Source organism: Candoia aspera, chromosome 3 (genome assembly GCF_035149785.1).
Source record: "Candoia aspera isolate rCanAsp1 chromosome 3, rCanAsp1.hap2, whole genome shotgun sequence".
Classification (NCBI taxonomy): Eukaryota; Metazoa; Chordata; class Lepidosauria; order Squamata; family Boidae; genus Candoia; species Candoia aspera.
This window is the reverse complement of record NC_086155.1, coordinates 108,132,191-108,152,478: the sequence shown is the minus strand read 5'-3', so window position 1 is coordinate 108,152,478 and position 20,288 is coordinate 108,132,191. Positions and strand designations below refer to the sequence as shown.

The following is a 20,288-nucleotide window of genomic DNA, read 5'->3' as shown; positions in this document are numbered from 1 at the left end:
TCATACAGTTCTCCGAACTGAGGCTATCCTAACCCTAGCACAGAATTACTGCGAACCATATAGCCCTGTTTTAGTTTAGCCTGTGGGCTCGCTTATGTTGCAATGTGTCGTGTGAACTCAGAAACTGGGTTAAGTAAACTTTGGTTCAGCTAACCATGGGCAACAGTATTAGACGAACACAGCCAAAGGGTACAAGGGAGACGGAATAAAAGGCAGAGAAAGAACCACAGAGCTCGCCCGCGTCTAAGGAAGTGGAACGCAGTAAGGACCATTCCCGGGGTTAATGTCAATCACATGACGGAAGCGGAGGCGTGAGACTCGCCCCACCCTCGGTGACAACGACGCCAGTGAGAGCTCTTGCCACAACAATAGCGCCCATCAAGTCCACCTCCACCCCCGCCCTGCCTTACTAAGGCGCTGACTTTTCTCCTCCATCCCCGCCCCCTGGCTTTGAGCCAATAGTGTTCCGTGTCCGTTCCGCTGAAGCATGACGTGGCAGCATTCCACAGTCGTCACTCCACCCAGTTAATGGGAGAGAACAGTGCTGGAGCCCCGGGTTCCGCCTCCTGCCTGGTTATTGGTTAAGCTGAGCTGAGGGGGCGGAGTTCTGAAGGAGCCCTTGATGGGTTGGTGTGAGAAGAAGGAAAAAGACGAGCGGAGCTGATTTAGTGGGGTTGTAGCCTGACGCAACTGAGCGGCTGGCGAAGCAGGCGAGGTTTGCTCTTTTCCTATAGCCAGCGTGGGGGCGAGCTATGAAAAAGGGAGGGGGGATTGCATTTTTTTAAATTGAAACATTTACATTCTGGAGGAAAGACAGTCAAATCGCCTGAATTATTGTTCATTTGGGTTGAGCCTGGTGAATTATAATTGTGCTACATTTCTAGTTCTATGTATGCTATTTAAAAGTTACTGTTTAAAACAACAAGCTCCTGTGGTTATGTCCGTTAATTTTACTTAAGTTACTGCATGGCATCTTCTATTGTAACCTAAGCAAAGGGTGAGCTATCCTGAGGAATGTGTATTTCTCAAACATTGCTATAGAGGTCATTCTTATAAATTACACTATAGATGTGTGAAAATGTGAAAGAGAATGATAGGCTTTGCCTTAAAGTACTACCGTAAGCAATGCAGGGCTACTGGGGGGCATTATGGGGAGAGGGAGGGCTGTCAGAGAATCTTGCCATATAGATATAGATGTGTGTGTGTGTGTGTGTGTGTGTGTGTGTAAAATTGTCTTCAGTTTGCTTTGTATAAAAAAAAAACATGTTCATGCTAGTGACAAAGGGAAAGCACTGAATTGCCAATGTTTATGTCTTGGACTCATGGATACTCTGGATGGCTGTGTCTTTTTCATGCTTTTGCTTATGGGTTTTGTTTTCATTTTTGTTTGTACTGAATTGGGATAAAATAAAATTCTGTGTACAAATCTAAGCCTTTGGAAAATCCATTATTGCTTTGGCTGAGATGTGAGAAATCCTATAGAATCCTATACGCCCCATTAACTTAATGATCACTGGTACCATTTTGGACAGTGCTCACCATCTCTTGAAGAGAAAGGTGACCCTGCATCCAGGATAAAAACTGCTCCAAACACTGGGAAGAATGAAGTGTTTAGACTAAAAGAAAAAAAAAAAAGGAATCCTTCTGCAGTAAATGCTTGGCACTGACAGAACTAAAGCAAACAAGTAAGAGAGGGATTCATAAGTTAAATTCATACGTTCATAATATTTATTCATTAGATTTATATTCTGTCTTTATCTTGTACAGCTCAATGAAAATATTTAAGTTCATAATTTCTGTTCTTGTTTGATCATTTTTGGACTCAGTTAACTGTTATAGTTACCTCTCCAGAAGACCATATCTTACCATTTTAGTGCATCTCCATTTAAGTACTGACTGAGATCAAGAAAATATGTACTGTGTGCTTGCAGAAGATCTCAGCTTATGCTTGTGTTGTAGTTCTACATCAGAACCACATTTCATGTTAAGTCAGAGGCACAGAAAGTGAATAGGGAGTTCTGGAAACAAGACACTCACAGACATGCAGTAACCACATTGGAAGAACAAATTCTCCGTGAGGACTTTTTCCCCTTTAGACTGGTCTGCTTGGATTTGACAGAAATTAGTACTCTTGTTGTGACTTCATGGGAGTGGAGGAGAGCTGGGTGTACATTGCAGAGTTCATGCTGCCATCCAGCATACCTAATTTTATCTCAAAAGCTCCATGAAGGTATGTTATAGTTAACTCCAGAAATAAATGCTGGATAAAATGCAGAGAATTACCAGGCACAGTGAGCTTTATAAATAGCATTTAAATTTCTCCCCTATGCAGGGTCATGGACAGTGACATCAACATCCGTGTGCTCCGGCAGTGCTTGGCTGAAGCAGGACAAAGCCACCTTCTTCACTTCTGGGAAGAGCTAAATGAACTAGAACAACAAGAGCTATATAAAGAATTGAAGGCCATGGACCTCAAGGAGCTGGACCAGGCTTTCAAGAAAGCCATGATAGATAGCAGCCATCTACCAGGGCAAGAGAGCATGGATACAAAGTTGGAACCTGTGCCACGTGAGGTCCTCGGGAGTGCCACACGGGACCAAGTGCAACTGCCAGTCTGGGAGGACGAAGGTAGGTATAAGGACCCAACTGGATGCATAGCGTAGTTGTAAGGAAGCAAACCTGCTGCATAACATAACATTGTCTAGAGCAGACTTCCCTAATCAGCTGCTCTCTGGATGTTTTAATCTATCACATATGAAGAGCACCAGTTTGCAGAAGACTGGCCTAGATAAGCTGACAAAGCATTGGCTCCTATTAGAGCTGTCTGAAGCATAGATCTCCCTACACAAAAGCTAAACTAGGACCCTGTTCTAGCCCAGTTTTTGCATGAAATTTGGTAAATGTTCATAAAATAAAGTGATTTCACCAGTTAGTGCAAATGGAGCCCTTGTCAGCGATGTTAATATTTATAAACACAAGAATATAAAATATTTTATTAATGTGAAATATATCATCTCGATGGTACACAAATCTATGTGCTTACGTTTTTTGTTAAAAAAAACCCAGATGTGTGTAACTTATGGTATTACAAAATCTGTTAAATGTCACACTTTCATTCTAAATGATAGCTTTTTGAACAAGCTGAAGTTGGCTGAATTACATACCATGCTATATCAAAACTAAGCTGCATTATAATGTTGTCTGTTGTGCCAGCTTTGTAATAAAGCTGTACTTTCAACCTTCTAGATACCAATTTCATTTGATTATCAGATGATTATTTTCCACACTGTTTTTGAAGTTAGGTACTGTAGGGAAGCTGGGGATTGATAAGCTGGAAGAATGGGCAGAACCCAGCAAGATGAATTGCAGCAGAGCCAATACAAAGCCCTACATTTGGATAGGAAAAATCAAAGGCATGAATATAAAATAGTGAGGGGAATCCTAATGGACACCAGTATATATAAAAAGGATCTGGATGTCTTGATAAATCACAAACTGAACATGAGCCAATGATGTGTTGCAGCTGCAAAACAAGCAAATGCAATCTAGACTACATCAACAGAAGTACAGAGTCAAGATCAAAAGAAATAATTTTCCCTCTCTATTCTGATTGGATAAGCTATACCTAGAATAGTGTATCATTTTCTGGACATCACATTTTAGGAAGGACATTGACAAACTAGAGCATGTCCAAAGGAGGGCAAACAAGATGATAAGATGTTTTCAAGTATTTGAGAGCCTATTACATAAAAGTTAGGACAGAATTGTTCAGCGTTGTTCCAGAAGGCAAGACAAGAAACAATATGTTTAAATTACTAGGAAGCAGATTTTAGTTGAACATCAGCCTAATGATAAAAGCTGTTCCACAGTGGAACAGATTGCCCTGGGAAATGGTGGGCTACCTTTGGCTGAAGATGTAAACTGAGGCTGGATGGCCATCTGTTGAGGACGTTGTGGTTGTGGATTCCTGCACTGGTCAGGGCATTGGACTAGATGGTCTCTAAGATCCCTTCCAATTTTATATTCTATGATTTACAATAATTATCTAGTGAATTCAGTGTGTTTCAAAGGGAGATCAGCAATAACGCTGAAGATAAGATCTGAAGAAAAACTATTAACAAAACCTTTACATTCATACCCACCCCACCCACACCCACCCCACCCACAGCCAGCCATCAGAGTCCTGCATTGTTTACAGGATAAGAACAGATCAAGCAAGATGATTTTTTGAATTAAGACATATTTAACATGCCAGAAAGTGAGTTTTAGTAATACAGCATTCAGGCCAATGAACGCTTGCAGTATATGTAGGCACTACTGCAGAAATTAAGTTTAAAAGTTAACTTTGTGCTGTCTCGTTGTACCGGTGGCTCATCTGTTTACATCTTATCTATAGAGTTCACTTGCACTGAAATGCTTGAATAGTTTCAGGCATAGGTGCAAGCAGGAAGTTAACTAGGAAGCATTTACCCTAGGGAGGTTACAGACTGTCTTATATTTACCTAAGAGTTACTTGGACAGATAACTATTTTCACATTCTGTGATTAGAAAGGGTAAGGTCTGGGCTTTAGAATAGGCATTCTCCATGCTATGTTGACTTAGGCTTCTGCATAAAAACAATCTTGTAGTCAGCTTTCTTGTAGTGAGCTTTTATATGATCGGAGTGTATTGCATACAAATTCTGATGCAGGATGGAGCAGGTACAGCCCTTAGTTTTGCTTCTGAAAGATCAGCTGACATAATATTAGTGGAGGTTTTTGGCATCACAAATCTTGCATTGTTTAATCAAGAAAACTTTTTAATAGTATATTTTTAAGGAAATGAATCTCAAAATGTACAACTTTGATAACAATTCTTATGCTGGTCTATGACCGTAATAAAGATTTGATATCTCTAGAAACAGTGAAGGCAATTTCCTCCAGAGGTGCAGAAATTTTCCCTTCCTGTGCTTACAATTTCTTATGACTACGCTATCCAAAAGTTTGCCACTTTACCACTGGAATAAAATGTCTATTACCACAAAGTGGCCCTTGAGGAGAATAGATTATTCCTTTTCATTTTTCCTATTTGGTTTAGGTCTCCAACAGATTTCTCAGAGCAAAGTTGCTGTTCTTCTCTTAGCTGGTGGACAAGGGACAAGGCTTGGTGTCTCGTATCCCAAAGGAATGTATGATGTAGGGTTACTGTCCCATAAAACTCTGTTCCAGATCCAAGCAGAGCGTATTTTAAAACTGCAGCAGCTAGCTGAAAAGCAACATGGTCTCAAATGTGTTATTCCATGGTAAGGATCTCTGTCATTTAATAATGGAATGCCATGTGCCGCATGTCCTATAATGTGTTTGTGTCTGGCTATAATGATTTATGACTCTCCTGTTGTTCTGGGCAGGTATATAATGACCAGTGGCAGGACAATAGAATTGACTAAAGAATTTTTTCTAAAGCACAAATATTTTGGTTTGAAGAAGGAGAATGTGATCTTCTTCAAACAAGGGATGCTGCCTGCTATGGACTTCAGTGGGAAAATTCTCCTGGAAGAAAAGGGCAAAGTTTCTATGGCCCCAGGTATGATGTAGATCTCTTTCGTTTATAAGAATGAGTCAATAACTCAGGGTTGAAGCAGACTTTAAAATCTTGTTTGGGTTAATTATCCAAATTCTGAAGGTGTGGAGATATAAGTAGCTAATCAAAACACTCCAAAAAGGTTGATTATCTTTGCTTATTGGGGTTAGTAGGGATCGCTACAATAAATTCAACAGCATACAAAGTTAAGTATTTATGGGAGTAATAAAAAATATTATTTGCACAGTACAGCCAGTTCAGCCAACTTTTAAACCGTAGGCTCTACAAAACAGTATTAAAATTACTGTATAAAAACAAATAGGAAATAATATAGATTTGAAAACTTTATACAACAGTAAACAAGTACAGGTAGTCCTCATTTAGCAACTGCAATTTGTTCCAGAGAAATGACATGGTCGCTAAACAAACCACATGACAGAGAGAGAGAGAGATGGTGCAAAGATTGCTGGTTGCTGCCATCTCATTCAGATAAAGGTTGTTTGTGCAGCATTGCTCTCACTCCAGCGCATGTTGTTATCAAGCGCATGTGTGTGTGTGTAGGCCAGAAAATGGTTTTTTTTACTACTGTTTACTATGTTTATTACCGTCATGTTTGTGAACAGTTGCTATCCAAGGCAGTTGCTAAATGAGGCCTACCTGTAGAACCTGAAACAAAATGTTCCCATTCTATATTGCAACCATAATCCTTCACATCTATATATCAGATGAAGCTAGGAAAAAAGTCAGAAACATAAAAGTAAATAAAAAGTACCTGACACACTCTTTTTTCCTCTTCTTTCTAAAGATGGCAATGGGGGTCTGTACCGAGCTTTGGGAGCTCACCATATTATAGAGGACATGGAGCAACGAGGAATTGGCAGCATACATGTCTACTGTGTTGACAATATTTTGGTAAAAGTAGCTGACCCTCGATTCATTGGTTTTTGTATACAGAAAGGAGCAGACTGTGGAGCAAAGGTAACCAATCTTTACAGTGACTGAAGAGAATGAGCTGTCCCCTCCCTTTCTTAGTACGTTTGGGAAAATGACTTTGACTTGCCCGCTTTTGAGCACTTTTTATTCATGTCACTCAAGAGTTACCATTGCCCATGATGACGTATTTAACATAGGAACTTCCACATTCTTAAAAATTATTGCCTGGATGTACAGTATATGGCCTTCCAGATCATGCTGAACTACAAACCTTGGCAGCCCCATATTAGCTGAATTAGTCTTTTGTCTAGCAACACTGCTGAGTTTCTTTCCAGAATGTATATCCTATGTTTTCATTATTAGATTAATTCCAAAAAGGGATGTGTAAGAAACAGCTGGAACAATTCAAAAACAGTATAAACTTGATGCTAATTAAAATCATAATCTTTTTAATTTGATCAAGTTGACATAAGAATATGGAGGCTTTTGAAATACGTACAATTCTATTGATTGGTTGATTATATGCTATTAAATCAGTGTCAGCTGTTAGCAATCTACATAGACATACCTTCTCCAGGCTAATCTGTCCCCAACTTGGCCCTTCAAGTCTGTCAACAATGCAGCTACCGCTGTTGTAATCAAGTTGATCCACCTTGCTCTTCTTCTCTTTCCCTCCACCGCTCCCAATATTACGGATTTCTCAAGGGAGCTGGGTCTTCACATAATGTGTCCAAAGTATGATAATTTGAGCCTGGTTATTTGTGGCTCAAGTAGGAACTCTGGATTGGTATGTTCTGTGATCCCACTGTTTTCTTAGCTATCTGTTTCCTCCAACAGCAAAGCTGAAAAGCATCAATGCTGTTTCTACTCTGCTTCTTCAAATCCAACATTCACTTCCATAGTGTCACAGGGAAAACCACTGCCAGCACAGTTCTGATTTTTATAGGTATAAACATGTCAACAACATCTGAATAACCAAGACCTTCATTGCTACCATACCAAGTATTTGTCTACAGCATATTTCTTGACTGCTGGTTCTTTACTACTGCTAGTCAACCCTAAAAGGCAGAAGCTAACTACCACTTCAGTATTTTCATTGTCATTCTAATGCTGGTTGATGTACCTGTTGTCATTAGTTTGGTCTTTGTACTTAGTTCTGCTTTTTTTCCAATGTGCTCCTCGACTTCCATTATTAGAGCCTGCATTTTCAGCTATCAGAGAAGTATCATCAACATATCATAGGCTATTGATGTTTCTTCCTCCAGTTTTAAAACCTCATTCATATTCTCCCAATCCAGCCTCCCTCAGTATATATTCAGCATATAGATGGAATAAATAAATAAATGGAGAGTATACAGCATTGTCTTACTCCTTTGCTGACGTGGAACCAATCTGTCACCATGCTCTATCCAGATTGTGCATATAGCTTTCACATAGGGATGATGAGATATTCTGGGATTCCCATTTTCCTAAGGACATTCCACAGCTTGACATGGTCGACACAATCAAACAAAAGTCTGCTTTCTTTGGTAATAGTATGTAAACTGACCTCTTCCAATCTGTTGGCCACTGTGTCATTTTCCAGATTTGCTGGCATCGTTTGGTTAGAACATTTACTGATTGTTATTCTGATATTTGCCATATTTCTGTAGATATTCCATCAATTCCTGTAGCTCTCTGACTTGGTAATGGTCATCTTCTAAACTTAGAGGTTCTGGTTAATAGGGAATATCTTCTAAGGTATCTTGGATGTTAACATCTCTCCTTTCATCTTCATTTGATCTTTCTTAAATCAGTTAATTTCTATCCACTAGCTTCCCCTAGCATAACAATTCAAGGTTGGAACCTCCTTCTGAGTTCAGAATTCTGTAGAACAGAACAAAATTGTAATGAATTCATAAACTTTTTTAAGAATTGATCCAGAGATGTTTACTGTTTGTTCTGAGATAAGAGTAGGAATGAATGTGTGTTTTAATTATGTCTGTTTGGTCAGTTTGATTCACTAGTAATCCACAAGTTACATAGTAACACAGTATCTGCTATTTTTGTAATGTTAGTTTCTTGGCTAAATTGGGAAGCCATATCCATAACAGTAATAAGAAAATTGCATGGATGCAATGACCAAAAAATCAAGTTTGACAGGAGGATTTCTTTATGTTTACTTTGCTATGACACCCTCATGTGGTGAGAAAGAAAGAGTTTCAAAGACAAAAACAATTAGAGCAGGCAACTTTTGTAACATTACAGAGACTGTTTTGGTTAATGAAGCTTCCCATTTTGGATGTTTTGGTTATATAGGGAGTCAGTTTTTTATCTGACAGGAGAGTTCGTTCTTTTATCAGAAAAGAATCATCATTTTCTTTACCATCATATTCTTGATCTACCCATTTGTATGTATTCTCCTGGTGGTAAAGAGAAATGTCAGACTTACCCATAAAGTCAATTTGAACAGTGCTAAACAGAGAACTCCAGGTGCTCATATGAGTATTGGATTTCAAGAGCTTCTTGGTGAGATTTATCTTACACATCTTAAAGCCAAGACCTGCACAGATTTCAGTTTAACTCATGTTCATCTCTGACTCATCTCAAATGGTCAGAAAATGACTTTTGTGGTTAAATTAGCAAAACTACTAAACTGTTTTGGAATGCTCTAAGTTTTGCTTTAAAAAATATCTTTGCCATTAGTATATATTTCAAGATATTGAAAACTCTGACATTGTTGGGAGATCTGTTGCATTTCATGCATTTTAATACTGTGAGTGTAAAATACTTAAATTATTTTGTCTTGTGAACACTCATTGAATCACTATAGAATGTTTGTGTAGTTTGATCCCATCATTTAAAGCTTTCTCCTTATACCAATATACATACATACATAATATGCATATTTATATGTCACTAACCAGTTGAGGATAACAGTTGCTGCATTTGAAGAAGGGATTATATTTCATCAAAATGTATACCATAGTTATTACATTAATTCAAGTTATTACAATTCTGTTTTCTACAAGGTTGTTGAAAAAACTAACCCGACCGAACCGGTTGGAGTGGTGTGCCAAGTAGATGGTGTTTACAGAGTGGTGGAGTACAGCGAGATTTCTCTGGCCACAGCCCAGAAAAGATGTCCTGATGGCCGATTACTTTTTAATGCTGGCAACATTGCCAATCACTATTTCACAATGGAGTTTCTGAAAAACATTGTCAAGTAAGAACTTTCTTTAGTCATGCTGATCTATGGAGTGCTGTTCTAAGGTCATTTCTTCTGTTCATGTTACATGCTAAAATCTGTTCTTTTTTATTACGTTTGCTATGGAACAGCCTGTAACTATTGTCATGATGGTTCAAACCAAGAAATAAAAACTATTTAAGTTTCACATACAGTGAAAATATCATACAGGCAACACTCGCAAATTACACAATACAAAGAAAGCTGCTGGTAGAAGATCTTTTTTAATCTACTTTTAGGACATACAGTACATGATTTTATATTCCTTTTTGCCCCTTACCAACTTCTTTTCGAAGCTTCAGTGCTGTAGTCTCTCTTCATTGGCGATTTCTTCTGGTCTCCTGATCATGGTTGTTTTTTTCTATTTAGTTCTTGCTGAGGCACATTTACCAGAATGTTATTATATTACGTTTTATTTTCAGGGTTTTTTTTCCCCTAATGATTCCTAGTTAGGAATTTGATTTGTCTACAAGTTTACATATTTATTAATTGGGTCTCCTAGCATCACAGGACATTGCTAGTGATGTCCTGACAGAAAAAGTAAGTGATAAGATAGAACAGTCTCTGATGTAGAATCAGAATTGTTCAGAGCTCAAGGTCAAAATCTATAACTTAAGTTCTTTCAGAAAATGTGTCAAGAGATTTTGGTGCACTGATGTTTACACTGAGTTGTGAACAAGGGAAGGGACAGGAAGAGATTACAAGTAGTAGTGAGTCCTCACTGGTAGAATTTAACAGTAGTATTACTTTCTTGCAGAATTAAAAACATGGCTCAGCTATCTAGTCTTGGGATAGCTACTACTTGCCTGCCAGAATGATGGGATTTAAATACTGGAGGGCATTTGATAGACCATGGTGTGCTTCTCACTCTGCTTACTCCTACCTTGATGTTTTAGTGTTTATGAACCTCAGTTGCAACATCACATAGCCCAGAAGAAAGTCTCATATGTAGATGTGACCACTGGGAAGGCTCTGAAGCCTGACAAACCAAATGGGATTAAAATGGAGAAATTTGTATTTGACGTCTTCCAGTTTGCTAAGTAAGTCCCTGGTCGACTGACTTGTTTTGTGCGCTTCTTGGTGTATAATCCTTGGCTTTATTTTTATTTTGAAAGCTTTTCCCTCCCTCCTGATTGTAACATGTGCTCCAATTGTATGTGGGGAGGGAGGAAGAGGGCTAGTAAGAGAAGATAATTTTGACTGCAGCTAAGAAGCTGAGCTGCCTGAAAAAGTAGGTGAAACTGGCAGACAGAGGAGTAAGATGTGCTGTTAAGCACAGATCAGAAAGAAATATGCTACATAAGAAGTTGAAATTAGATTGGTGTTTGTAGGACTTGTATGGTATTACAAAAGAGTGAGGAACAGTCATTTATCCCGAGGTTGTCTTGGGAGCCAGTAGGTGAGATGTAGCAGGAGGAACAAAACTGGTATAAAGAGGAGAAAGCAGATATTCAGTGGCCATCCTCTTCATACTGAGGCTCAAGGGATGCTTCTTCAAAGACCCTGTAATGCCAATTTATCTTAGTGCCTACCTAAAGGAAGGATTGAAACTAGCTCCAGCAATTGCTATAAAGTTGGTATGTATTTCAGTTTTGAAAGCTTTGAAAATATAAATGTTTTAGGTGAGGATATAAATAATTATAGAAATACTTTCTTCCCCTGATCTGACTTCTCCTTTTTCTCCTTGGTGTATGAGTTTATTGCTAATATCCAGCTATAGGACTGTACAGTTGATAGCAGAAGCAAAAAGTGCTTGAAGTCTTTACGCTTGACCTATCTCAACTTTATTTTTAAATCCAGGAACTTTGTGGTCTATGAAGTGCTGCGAGAAGATGAATTCTCCCCTTTGAAGAATGCAGATAGCCAAAATGGCAAGGACAACCCCACCACTGCGAGACACTCCTTGATGTCACTGCATCACTGTTGGGTTCTCAATGCCAGTGGTCACTTTGTGGATGAAAATGGAACACGCCTACCAGCTATTCCCCGGTTAGAAAATTTGGCCTTCCCCTAATTTTTACCTTCCATCTCTAATATGAGTATTTCATGTAGTCTGGATGTAATTGCAGTTCAGCTGGGAGAAGACGCACAGTTGTGGAATGTTCCAGCTAGTACAATTCCAAACCAGATTTTCCCGCATGCTTCCCTTGCATTATCCAGCTTAATGTATTTGCATGCCTAAGTAATCAGATTTCATGAGGTAACCACATACATTAAAATCATCATAGCTCCATTAGTTATAATCTTGAAAGTATGCATAGCTTTAGGAGTTAGATTTGGGTGAAAATGGAGCTCTTGCATTTGGAAAACAGTTTCAGTGCAAGCAATTCCAAGTTCCAACTAGACCCAGAGTAATTAAACCCCTGGAGAATAGCTTGCATAGGTTATAATTCCCTTATGCAGGCCAGGCCAGGCTTTCCTAAAAGAGGACTGAGGCATTCATATCTCTAACCTATGACAATTAAGCTTTGTGGTCATTTTCAGTGTATGCTGGGATCTCTTCTTTTCAACAAAATAAAGAGTTGCTCTAAAAATGAGAGAGAAAGATTGCAAAGGGGAACTAGTTGCAGTCAGAATCCCAGTCACAGAACACAGTGATCAGAACAACAGAGATCCCTTCAGAAAGACAATCTAGCCCAGTGTTTTTCAAACCTGGCAACTTTTAAGATGTGGGGACCAACTTCCAGAATTCCCAAGCCAGCATGCTAGCTGTGGAATTCTGGGAATTGAAGTCCACACATCTTAAAGTCGCCAAGTTTGAAAAACACTGGTCTAGCCATTGTGCTCCGCATTGGAGCCCAAAGTTTGAACATGTTCTCTTGGGGGAGAAAAAGGCTGTCTGGAAGAATAAAACCAAAATGAAAAAGGAACTCTGAGGAATCAATAGAGCATGTCCTTTTGGATGAACTACAGGAAATTTAGCCCTCAGTTTAAGGTTTGCCTTCCTGAGCTGAGCTAGATGGGCCACTAAATTGGTATAAAGTAACCCCATTTACTTGTACCTGAACGCCCCCAAATATTTGACTTTGGAATAACACGGTCTGCCTCCTCAGTTATCATCTTTCTTGGGAATGGCAGCGTTGGCAGTAGTTCATTTGTTTTGATGCAGGAGGGGCAGTGAAGAAAATGTCAGATGGCATGGAACAGTGTTAAAAAACTCATCATTTTTGTTACATAGCAAGAAATGTTGAGTGTTTGCAACAAAAAATGTTCGTTTAGATCCATCTGGCTCTAAAAAATGCCCAAGGAATCAGGTGTGATATTGGAGTTGAGTGCCAAGGTCAAAAAAGCTCCTGATTGAAGAAGGGTCTCTGAAGTTCAAGGATGGGCAGTGTTTTGCTTTCCGGATGTTGCTGAAATAACAATTCACAGCATTCCTCATTATTGCTGTGCTAGGTGCAGCTTTGGGAATTACATTTTAGCAATATCTAGAGAACCACATGTTGCCCAGTACAGTTGTCGTTAAAAATAGGGTGCTGGATGAAAAAACAGATGCCATTCGATTTAGTATATTGTGCTTCCATCCTCCTTCTAAATATATGGATATAATCTACCTACCCCACTCTGTCCATATCATGGAAAGACCACTGTTTAGATGTGGCACACCCCTCAACTTTATGTCCATTCTCATTAATCCTTTTTCTTCCCATATGACAGCTACACAAATGGAAGGTCAGATGTGATCCAAGCTGATGTCAATCACAAGTAAATATACTGTCTTGGGCTGCTGGGGATGCATGGTGATGGGTCTGCTTGGGTACTGGCTAACACATCTCTCTGTAGCATGCAGGGTCTTGGTACTCAAGCTTTTTATGTTTTATTAAATGCAACAAACAATTGTTATATACTTACCTCTCGGGAACTATGAAATAGTGACCAATGGCTACCTTAGATTCACTTTTTGGAAGACCTTAGTCTGCATGTGTAAGGCTTTTTTCACTTCTATAAAATCTATGGCTTTCTAACTTTAAGCAACAAGCTTTGCTGGTGGACTGCTTTGAAAACTTAACACTGTTGTGGAGTGGGAGAGAGAAGAGAGGCTAAAGCATAATACAGGCACCCCATTGATATACCTGCAGCGCTGTTTTCTAAATCTCTGGGTTGACAGTTTGCAGTGAGGCCTGTGCAAACGTATAGCCTTTGGATGTTATTTTTACTGCATGAATTCTACTTTTGTAGATTATGAAAAAATAAAGATCATAGTAAAAAGAGCAGTAGTAAATGAACAGTGCAGTAAATGGAGCAATCCAAAGGTGCCTAAGGAATCCATTTGTCACAGCCAGAATAGAGAGGTTTCTTATTTATGAGTGTTAGGGATTATTGAATAGGTATGTAATAATTCCTTGAGATTATTTAGTATAATCAGTCATATATCCTAAATGATACTGTTTTGTTTGACATGAAAGCCAGTCTTGCAGGAAGAGGTAATAGATAGAAGGTTCTAGCCAACAAATGTAGAGGTTCCGTAGCTTTAGAAGCAGCTCATGTTGTCTTGGTTATTAATTGGGAGTGTTACTTGTCCCTGCCCATGACCAAAAAAAAAAAAAGTGTACTAGGCAATGTCTTCCATCCCACCCACGCTCCCTGATAAACAAGTGAATTCCACTGCCTATGACTGTGGGAGACCTAATTAGGCCCATTATTTGTTACTTTATAAAAGTTTGTGTAAGTATCAGAATGTACAAATAACAGGTTTTTAAGTGTGCTAGTCATCTTTTGTGTCTTTTCCCCCAATACCTCTAGCCCCCAAATTTTCTGGCAGGCATCACAGGAGTTTGGAAAGATGCCCTTGTGCTAGGGAGATATTCTTACTGGTTTTATCTTTTCAAAAGATAAAGAACATTGATAAAAAATCCTCATCTTTCCACCAAACCTTGGGAATGGGGCTTCCTTCTCCTTCATGCTGTAACCTGGGGAAGAGAGAACCTCTTCTGATACTCTCCAAGGCTAAACACAAATCATACAGGCCACCTTATTCAGCTTTCAGTCCTTTGTAAAGGGGAGATTTGAATACTGGGGAAGTTCTATCTTTTAGGTATCTACATTTTCCTTGCATTCCAGTTTGGAGGATGTAAGAATTTGCTGCTGTTGCTGCTGCTGCTTTTCCAATCTCCACAAGTAAAAAATGATGTTTTTCACTCAAATTCTCTGTGTTTCCTAGAAAACTCAAGGAAGAGATGGGAGATTTCCATTGCACTGCAGCTTGAAAAATACTGGCTTCTCCTGTTCTTTTTTTCAAGTTGCATTATTAATTTCCGTCTTACCTAAGCCTTGGGAGACCGGAATTCTTCCTCATATGCTTGGAGGTCTAGAGCAGAAAACAAATGGCTGCTGGAGACCTTTCAGGTTTCTTAACATATGCACAAAGGAAAAGATAGTCTCCGAGTTGAGCTCCACTTCTGGTGACTTTGAGGTCATGTCCATGTGGTTTTCTTGGCAGCAGTACCAGACTGGTTTACCATTGCCTGAATTCAAGAATGTGTTTTTTGTTTTTACTTTCCAGTCTAATCTACAGACCTAATATATTTTCTAGTGTTCCTCATCACTGTGACTGCTCTGCTTAGCTTTTAAGATCAGCCCTATGTACTGCCACTAACTCAGTGAACATCTGCATACCCCAGCAAATAAGGGAAAGTTTTTCTCTGTCACCAAGCTGCTTGTCCTGGGTACGAATAGAGACAAGCTGGTAAGGCAAACTTGCTCTAACCTGCTCTCAGCCCCACATATCTAGCCCATTCTTACCCTTATATTTTGAAGAGCTGTTCCCAGTTGGAGTTGGCAGTATTCTTAGATGGACACATAGTATGCCTGGATAGACAATAATTTACTCTGTTTTTCTTTCTTTTGGGACTATTGAATATGTTCAGACCTAATGACAGACTTCCCTTGTAATTTCTGATTTCAATGAAGTGGTTATAATTTTTTCTGTTCTGAAATGTTTCTGAATGGAACATCTATTAAACTATCCGTCAACTATCTTGTTAGGAATTCATCGATTGACTCTTAAAAGCATACCCCCAAAGGGAACAGCATGATGGGCAAGCATCTTTATGCCAAGAACACAAATAGAGTAAGAAATAATTGGCAAAAGAAACTAAAGGCATGAGATAAGAGAAAAAAGAAGAAATGTAATGAGTTTATACTGACACTTTGTGGCAGAGTGCTGGAAAGTGTTTGGCCCGAGAGATCAGAAAAAACACACACCAGGCATTTCTATAAAAATAAATGTATTTACAGAAAGCACAAAAACATATTTACAAGCTTGTGCATTCACACACACTCAGAGAGGACTGGGAGGAAGGCTGTGTAGAAAGGAAACTGAAGCTAGTAACAAGCCCAGGCAAGCTGCCCTCCAGGCAAATCAGGAGCTTTACCTTATATGGTCATGCCTTTTCACACCCAAAACTAAGGATACTTAAGTTTTACCTTCTGACTCTGCCAGAGTGATTTGTTACTATAGTAACTTAATGGCTTGCTCCTTGCAAAAAACAAGGAAATGCCAACAGACTTTACCTTTGTATCTTTGCAAACCTTCCTTGCTTTCCCCCATATCCATGTACTGATTTACAAAGTGCTTTTTGCAGCTGAAACTTTTCATTTACTTCTTTTTAAGGATCATATCAACTTCATCCAACCATGATTTCCTCTGCCTTCCTCCTCTTCTCAAGCCATCCACTCTTTAGGTGTTTGTTTTGCAATGCAGTCCTCATTCATTCTTTCTCTATGAACAAATCATTTTGTACTTTCTATATGAAGATAATTCCTTTGTGCTTATCACTCATTTAATTCCATCTCTTCTTGCTTTACCACACACACTTCTTCCACATGCCATCCCTGCTGCACTCAACTCTTCTGTTTCTCCTGAGATACGTAAACATACCCAAAACAAACAGATCTTTTTCTAAGCATGTTAGAAAAAGATGTGGAGTAAACAGCCACCATTCTCATTCATTCTAGTGAGTCTCTGAACAGCCCAGTTGTATTCTCTGTATTGTCTCATCTGATTCTTATTCATCTCTTCATCTCACCAAATAGAATAATATTTTCCCCTAGATTTCTTTCATTAGAATGTTGCACGTTTTCCCCCCAAAATTCATCCTTCCTCCTCTAATTATCACAGTTCTCTGAGCGTAACATACAGCTATCCCCAACCCATGGATCATTGCTCTCGTGCATACCTGAAATAATCCATGTGACACCAGTTCATACTTTTTGATACACAATGTAACCAATTTGTTCATAATTAAACCTACACCTTCCTTGCCATACACACATTTATCATCTCCACTCTGTAAGATCAGACCACCCTCATTCAGTTCTGTTCATGGAAATAATTTTCACTTCTACAAAATGTAAAAATGTTTACATTAAGGTTCTGAAATTCTGCCGATATATAAAGATCTGTTTTATGCAAGGCCCTTTTAAAAAACGTTTCTACTCTCAGTTAAATTATAGATCAAAACAAAAATAACATCCTCAAACAGAACAGTGTTAATTCTCAGGCTAGCTGTTTTAAATTTGCTGCACTAATTTATCAGATAATGCATGAATGCACAGTATTCCTTGAAGACTACAGTGTTTGGGGAGCTCCCTCTGGGTGGGGAAGTTGGTAGAATCAAAGCAGGAAGTAGGCATTCCAGAGGAAAGCTCGCATTTCTGAAGCCCCATTCGCTTTTTTCAGAAGTAGAAAACCTCTACCTCTCACCAGAATGTCCTTTGTTTTACTACTCTGCAAATGATTTCTTCTATTTTTAAAGTTAACTTTTTGCCTGGCTTCTTCTCCTAAACAGGTAAAATGAAGAGATACTACAATCCTCAGAGTTCAGAAATGTGTAATTTTGTAATAAAATTAAAGACTTTGTAAAATATTTTCTGGAAAAAAGCAGTATTTCCCCAAATGTTACCTCTCTACCTGTATATGATGTAGTACTAAAAATTGAGGATTTTCAGTTGATAAAAGTGAAACTCTCTGAATTAACTGTACTTTTCCGTTTTATACATTGAACATATAAATGCATTTTATGTAAGAGTTTATATCTGTATATGGTGTGGTACTGAAGACTGAGGATTGCTTAGGCTTCAATTTTTCTCTTTTTTCTGGGAAAAAAAAGTATTTCCCAAAACAACGTTACCTCTCTACCTAGTGCATCTCTCTCTCTCTCTCTCTCTCTTCCTCTTTTGTTTTATTATCTCACGTTGCATGCTCTTAACCAATTTATCTGCCTCTAGATGATGAACCTGCTCCATTTTGATTTCTGTAGCGCAGCAGAACAGGTTCTATGACAAGAGCAGAGAAAGGCATTCGTGCCTCAACAAGAGTTTGCTAAGTGCACAAAAGTGAAATTCTTTGATTATAGGTGTGTCTGGGTGTTTCTCATCCCGAACTAACACTTTTTCTTTGTTATTGTCCCTTAGTTTGAAGGATGCAAATGACTTGCCAATTCAGTGTGAGATTTCTCCTCTTGTCTCCTATGGGGGTGAAGTAAGTTGCTGTGGAATTCTGAATCCTTTTTCTCCCCCACCAACCCCCCACCCCCACCCCTATTCCCCTAAACATCCTGCCCTAAAACTTTGTACAGCTTAAAATAAACTTCAGGTGCAATCTACTGGAAAGGTCTGCTGTTCAGGTACCAGGGAGCTGAATGTGGAAATGGGAAACTGAATAACCCTTCAGTGTAATTCTTTCCCTTCACACTTGTATTACAAACTGTGCATGCAGTTAATATAATTACTGCACACAATATATTTATGGATTAGTACTTCATCCTACTTGATATTGGGATTTGTATTCTATTTATATTACTGTAAATTAGCCTGCTAAACTTGCTAGCCTAACCCAATAGCTAAAAATACAGTTTTAAAACATCACTTTTGCAAAGCTTTCTATCTTACCATAGAAAACTGGGCAAGAAGCTAATTACAACCCTCTTACAAGCCATCAAAAGGGGGCTTTGATCAAAACTGTTCTCGTATACTACAATTATGCAGGAGTAAAAAGGCTTAATTGGACTTTACAAGATCTTTTGAGCTTGAAGGTTTAACATTAATATATCAAGTGCTCCTAACACTTCATTTTCATCCCCATAATAATACTTAATGGAGGATGATAATACCTTAAGGATATACCTAGAAAATATTTAAGACCAGCCAGTGCAGTCTTAACTGAACAGGAATTTGAAACTGATTCTCTCAAATTGAAAGTCCAAATTGTACATTTGATGGTTAATTTTCCTGTGCTGATACTAAATTTATCCTGACTAATTTCTAAGTGTTTCCTTTTTCCTAGGGATTGGTAGAGTTGGTCAAAGACAAAGAATTCCACGCTCCTTTGATTATTGACCAAAGTGGGATCCATGAGCTGGTAAAGAATGGTATCTGAGGTGCCCATGAGAGATCATCTTTCTAGTCCAGAATCTTACGATCCTTTCTTGTTCGACTGAATATTTAAACAAAAGTTTCACTATCATCTTGAAGAATTTTCACTCAAATTGAGTTTCCTTAAAAATCAGTAGTAAGCTGCAAATAAGAAGAAATGCAATATGGCTTCATCTTGAAATCTTGGAGATAACTATTTATATACATTTTAATTGTTACTGGTTCAAATTGCAGAGCCTAGTCCTTCACATGCTGCTGTGCTTGAAGACATCAGCATTTTCTATCAAATCCTTTATTATACCTGCAAATAGTCTTAATGGTACGAAGGTTGAGACACTTATATGAACTCTTACTTTTTTTCAACATTTTTAAGTTTGTTTTTTGCATTTGGTGCCCATACTTTATGAATGATTATAACTTGCTGGGATTGCACAACTGAAAGACTAGAAAAATAATACAACTGAATTAAATTGTTTTTCCTAACATGATGTTTCCTGAAACTTCTTTAACACTTGGCTTATTTTATGTTGTGGCAGAGGCCCGGACTTTGAGCTACTGAGATGTTTTCATATATTTCTGTGCATAGTGCTCATTGCAATCAATAAGGATCTATGGAATGTGTCCTCCTCTCAAGACTCCTATATAGAACAGGGATACAACAGATTCCCTCAAACATTGTCCTAAAACTGTGTTTAAGGAATCATTGCAAGAAAGCAATCATTATTTCTGAAGTTTCTTCCCAAATTGGGTTAGAATTCAAAGATATTGAGGGTGCAGACACCCTGATCTATATACCACCCCTTCTCTCCAAAACGTACCTCTTTTTGGAAGTTTTCCTTTTCTCAGATGCTTGTGAATATCATTTGGTATTTTAGCCAAAGTACAGAAAGGATGGCTATTTGTGGGATGTTAATTTCCAGAGATTGCTTCAAACAAATATAGAAATATAGCAGGGTCACAGGGCTGGGATTTGTGCAAATTAAGATGATTCAATTCTCTTCACTTAAAACCCTATCCATTTTTTAACTTGGATTTTGAGCTACATTTAAAAGAAATTTAACTACAAAGCTTTATAAATGATGTTAGTCTCAAACCTTACAAAGTTTCTGATCTTTTTTGAGCCTGTGTAAGGGATGGATGGATTGGATGGTTGATTGGTTAGTTAATTAGGTGTTATCGAATTGGGCAGTAGATG

At 38.4% G+C, this 20,288-nt stretch overlaps 1 protein-coding gene across 3 annotated transcripts; it reads left to right on the top strand.

The window, feature by feature from the left end:
* The first annotated feature begins 628 nt into the window (after nt 1-628).
* Nucleotides 629-19,576, top strand: UAP1 (UDP-N-acetylglucosamine pyrophosphorylase 1). 3 transcript variants are annotated; one of them, XM_063298530.1, is made up of 11 exons: nt 629-715; nt 2,333-2,628; nt 5,077-5,281; nt 5,387-5,562; nt 6,365-6,537; nt 9,504-9,697; nt 10,615-10,758; nt 11,519-11,707; nt 13,376-13,423; nt 18,134-18,200; nt 19,005-19,576. In XM_063298530.1, the coding sequence occupies exons 2-11, from the start codon at nt 2,337-2,339 to the stop codon at nt 19,095-19,097; spliced, it is 1,581 nt and encodes a 526-aa protein (XP_063154600.1). In that variant the 5' UTR covers nt 629-715; nt 2,333-2,336; the 3' UTR covers nt 19,098-19,576. The 3 variants fall into 3 exon arrangements, with proteins under 3 accessions (XP_063154600.1, XP_063154602.1, XP_063154601.1); XM_063298531.1 differs by lacking the exon at nt 629-715 and adding an exon at nt 834-997; XM_063298532.1 differs by lacking the exon at nt 13,376-13,423.
* Nucleotides 19,577-20,288: the final 712 nt, after the last annotated feature.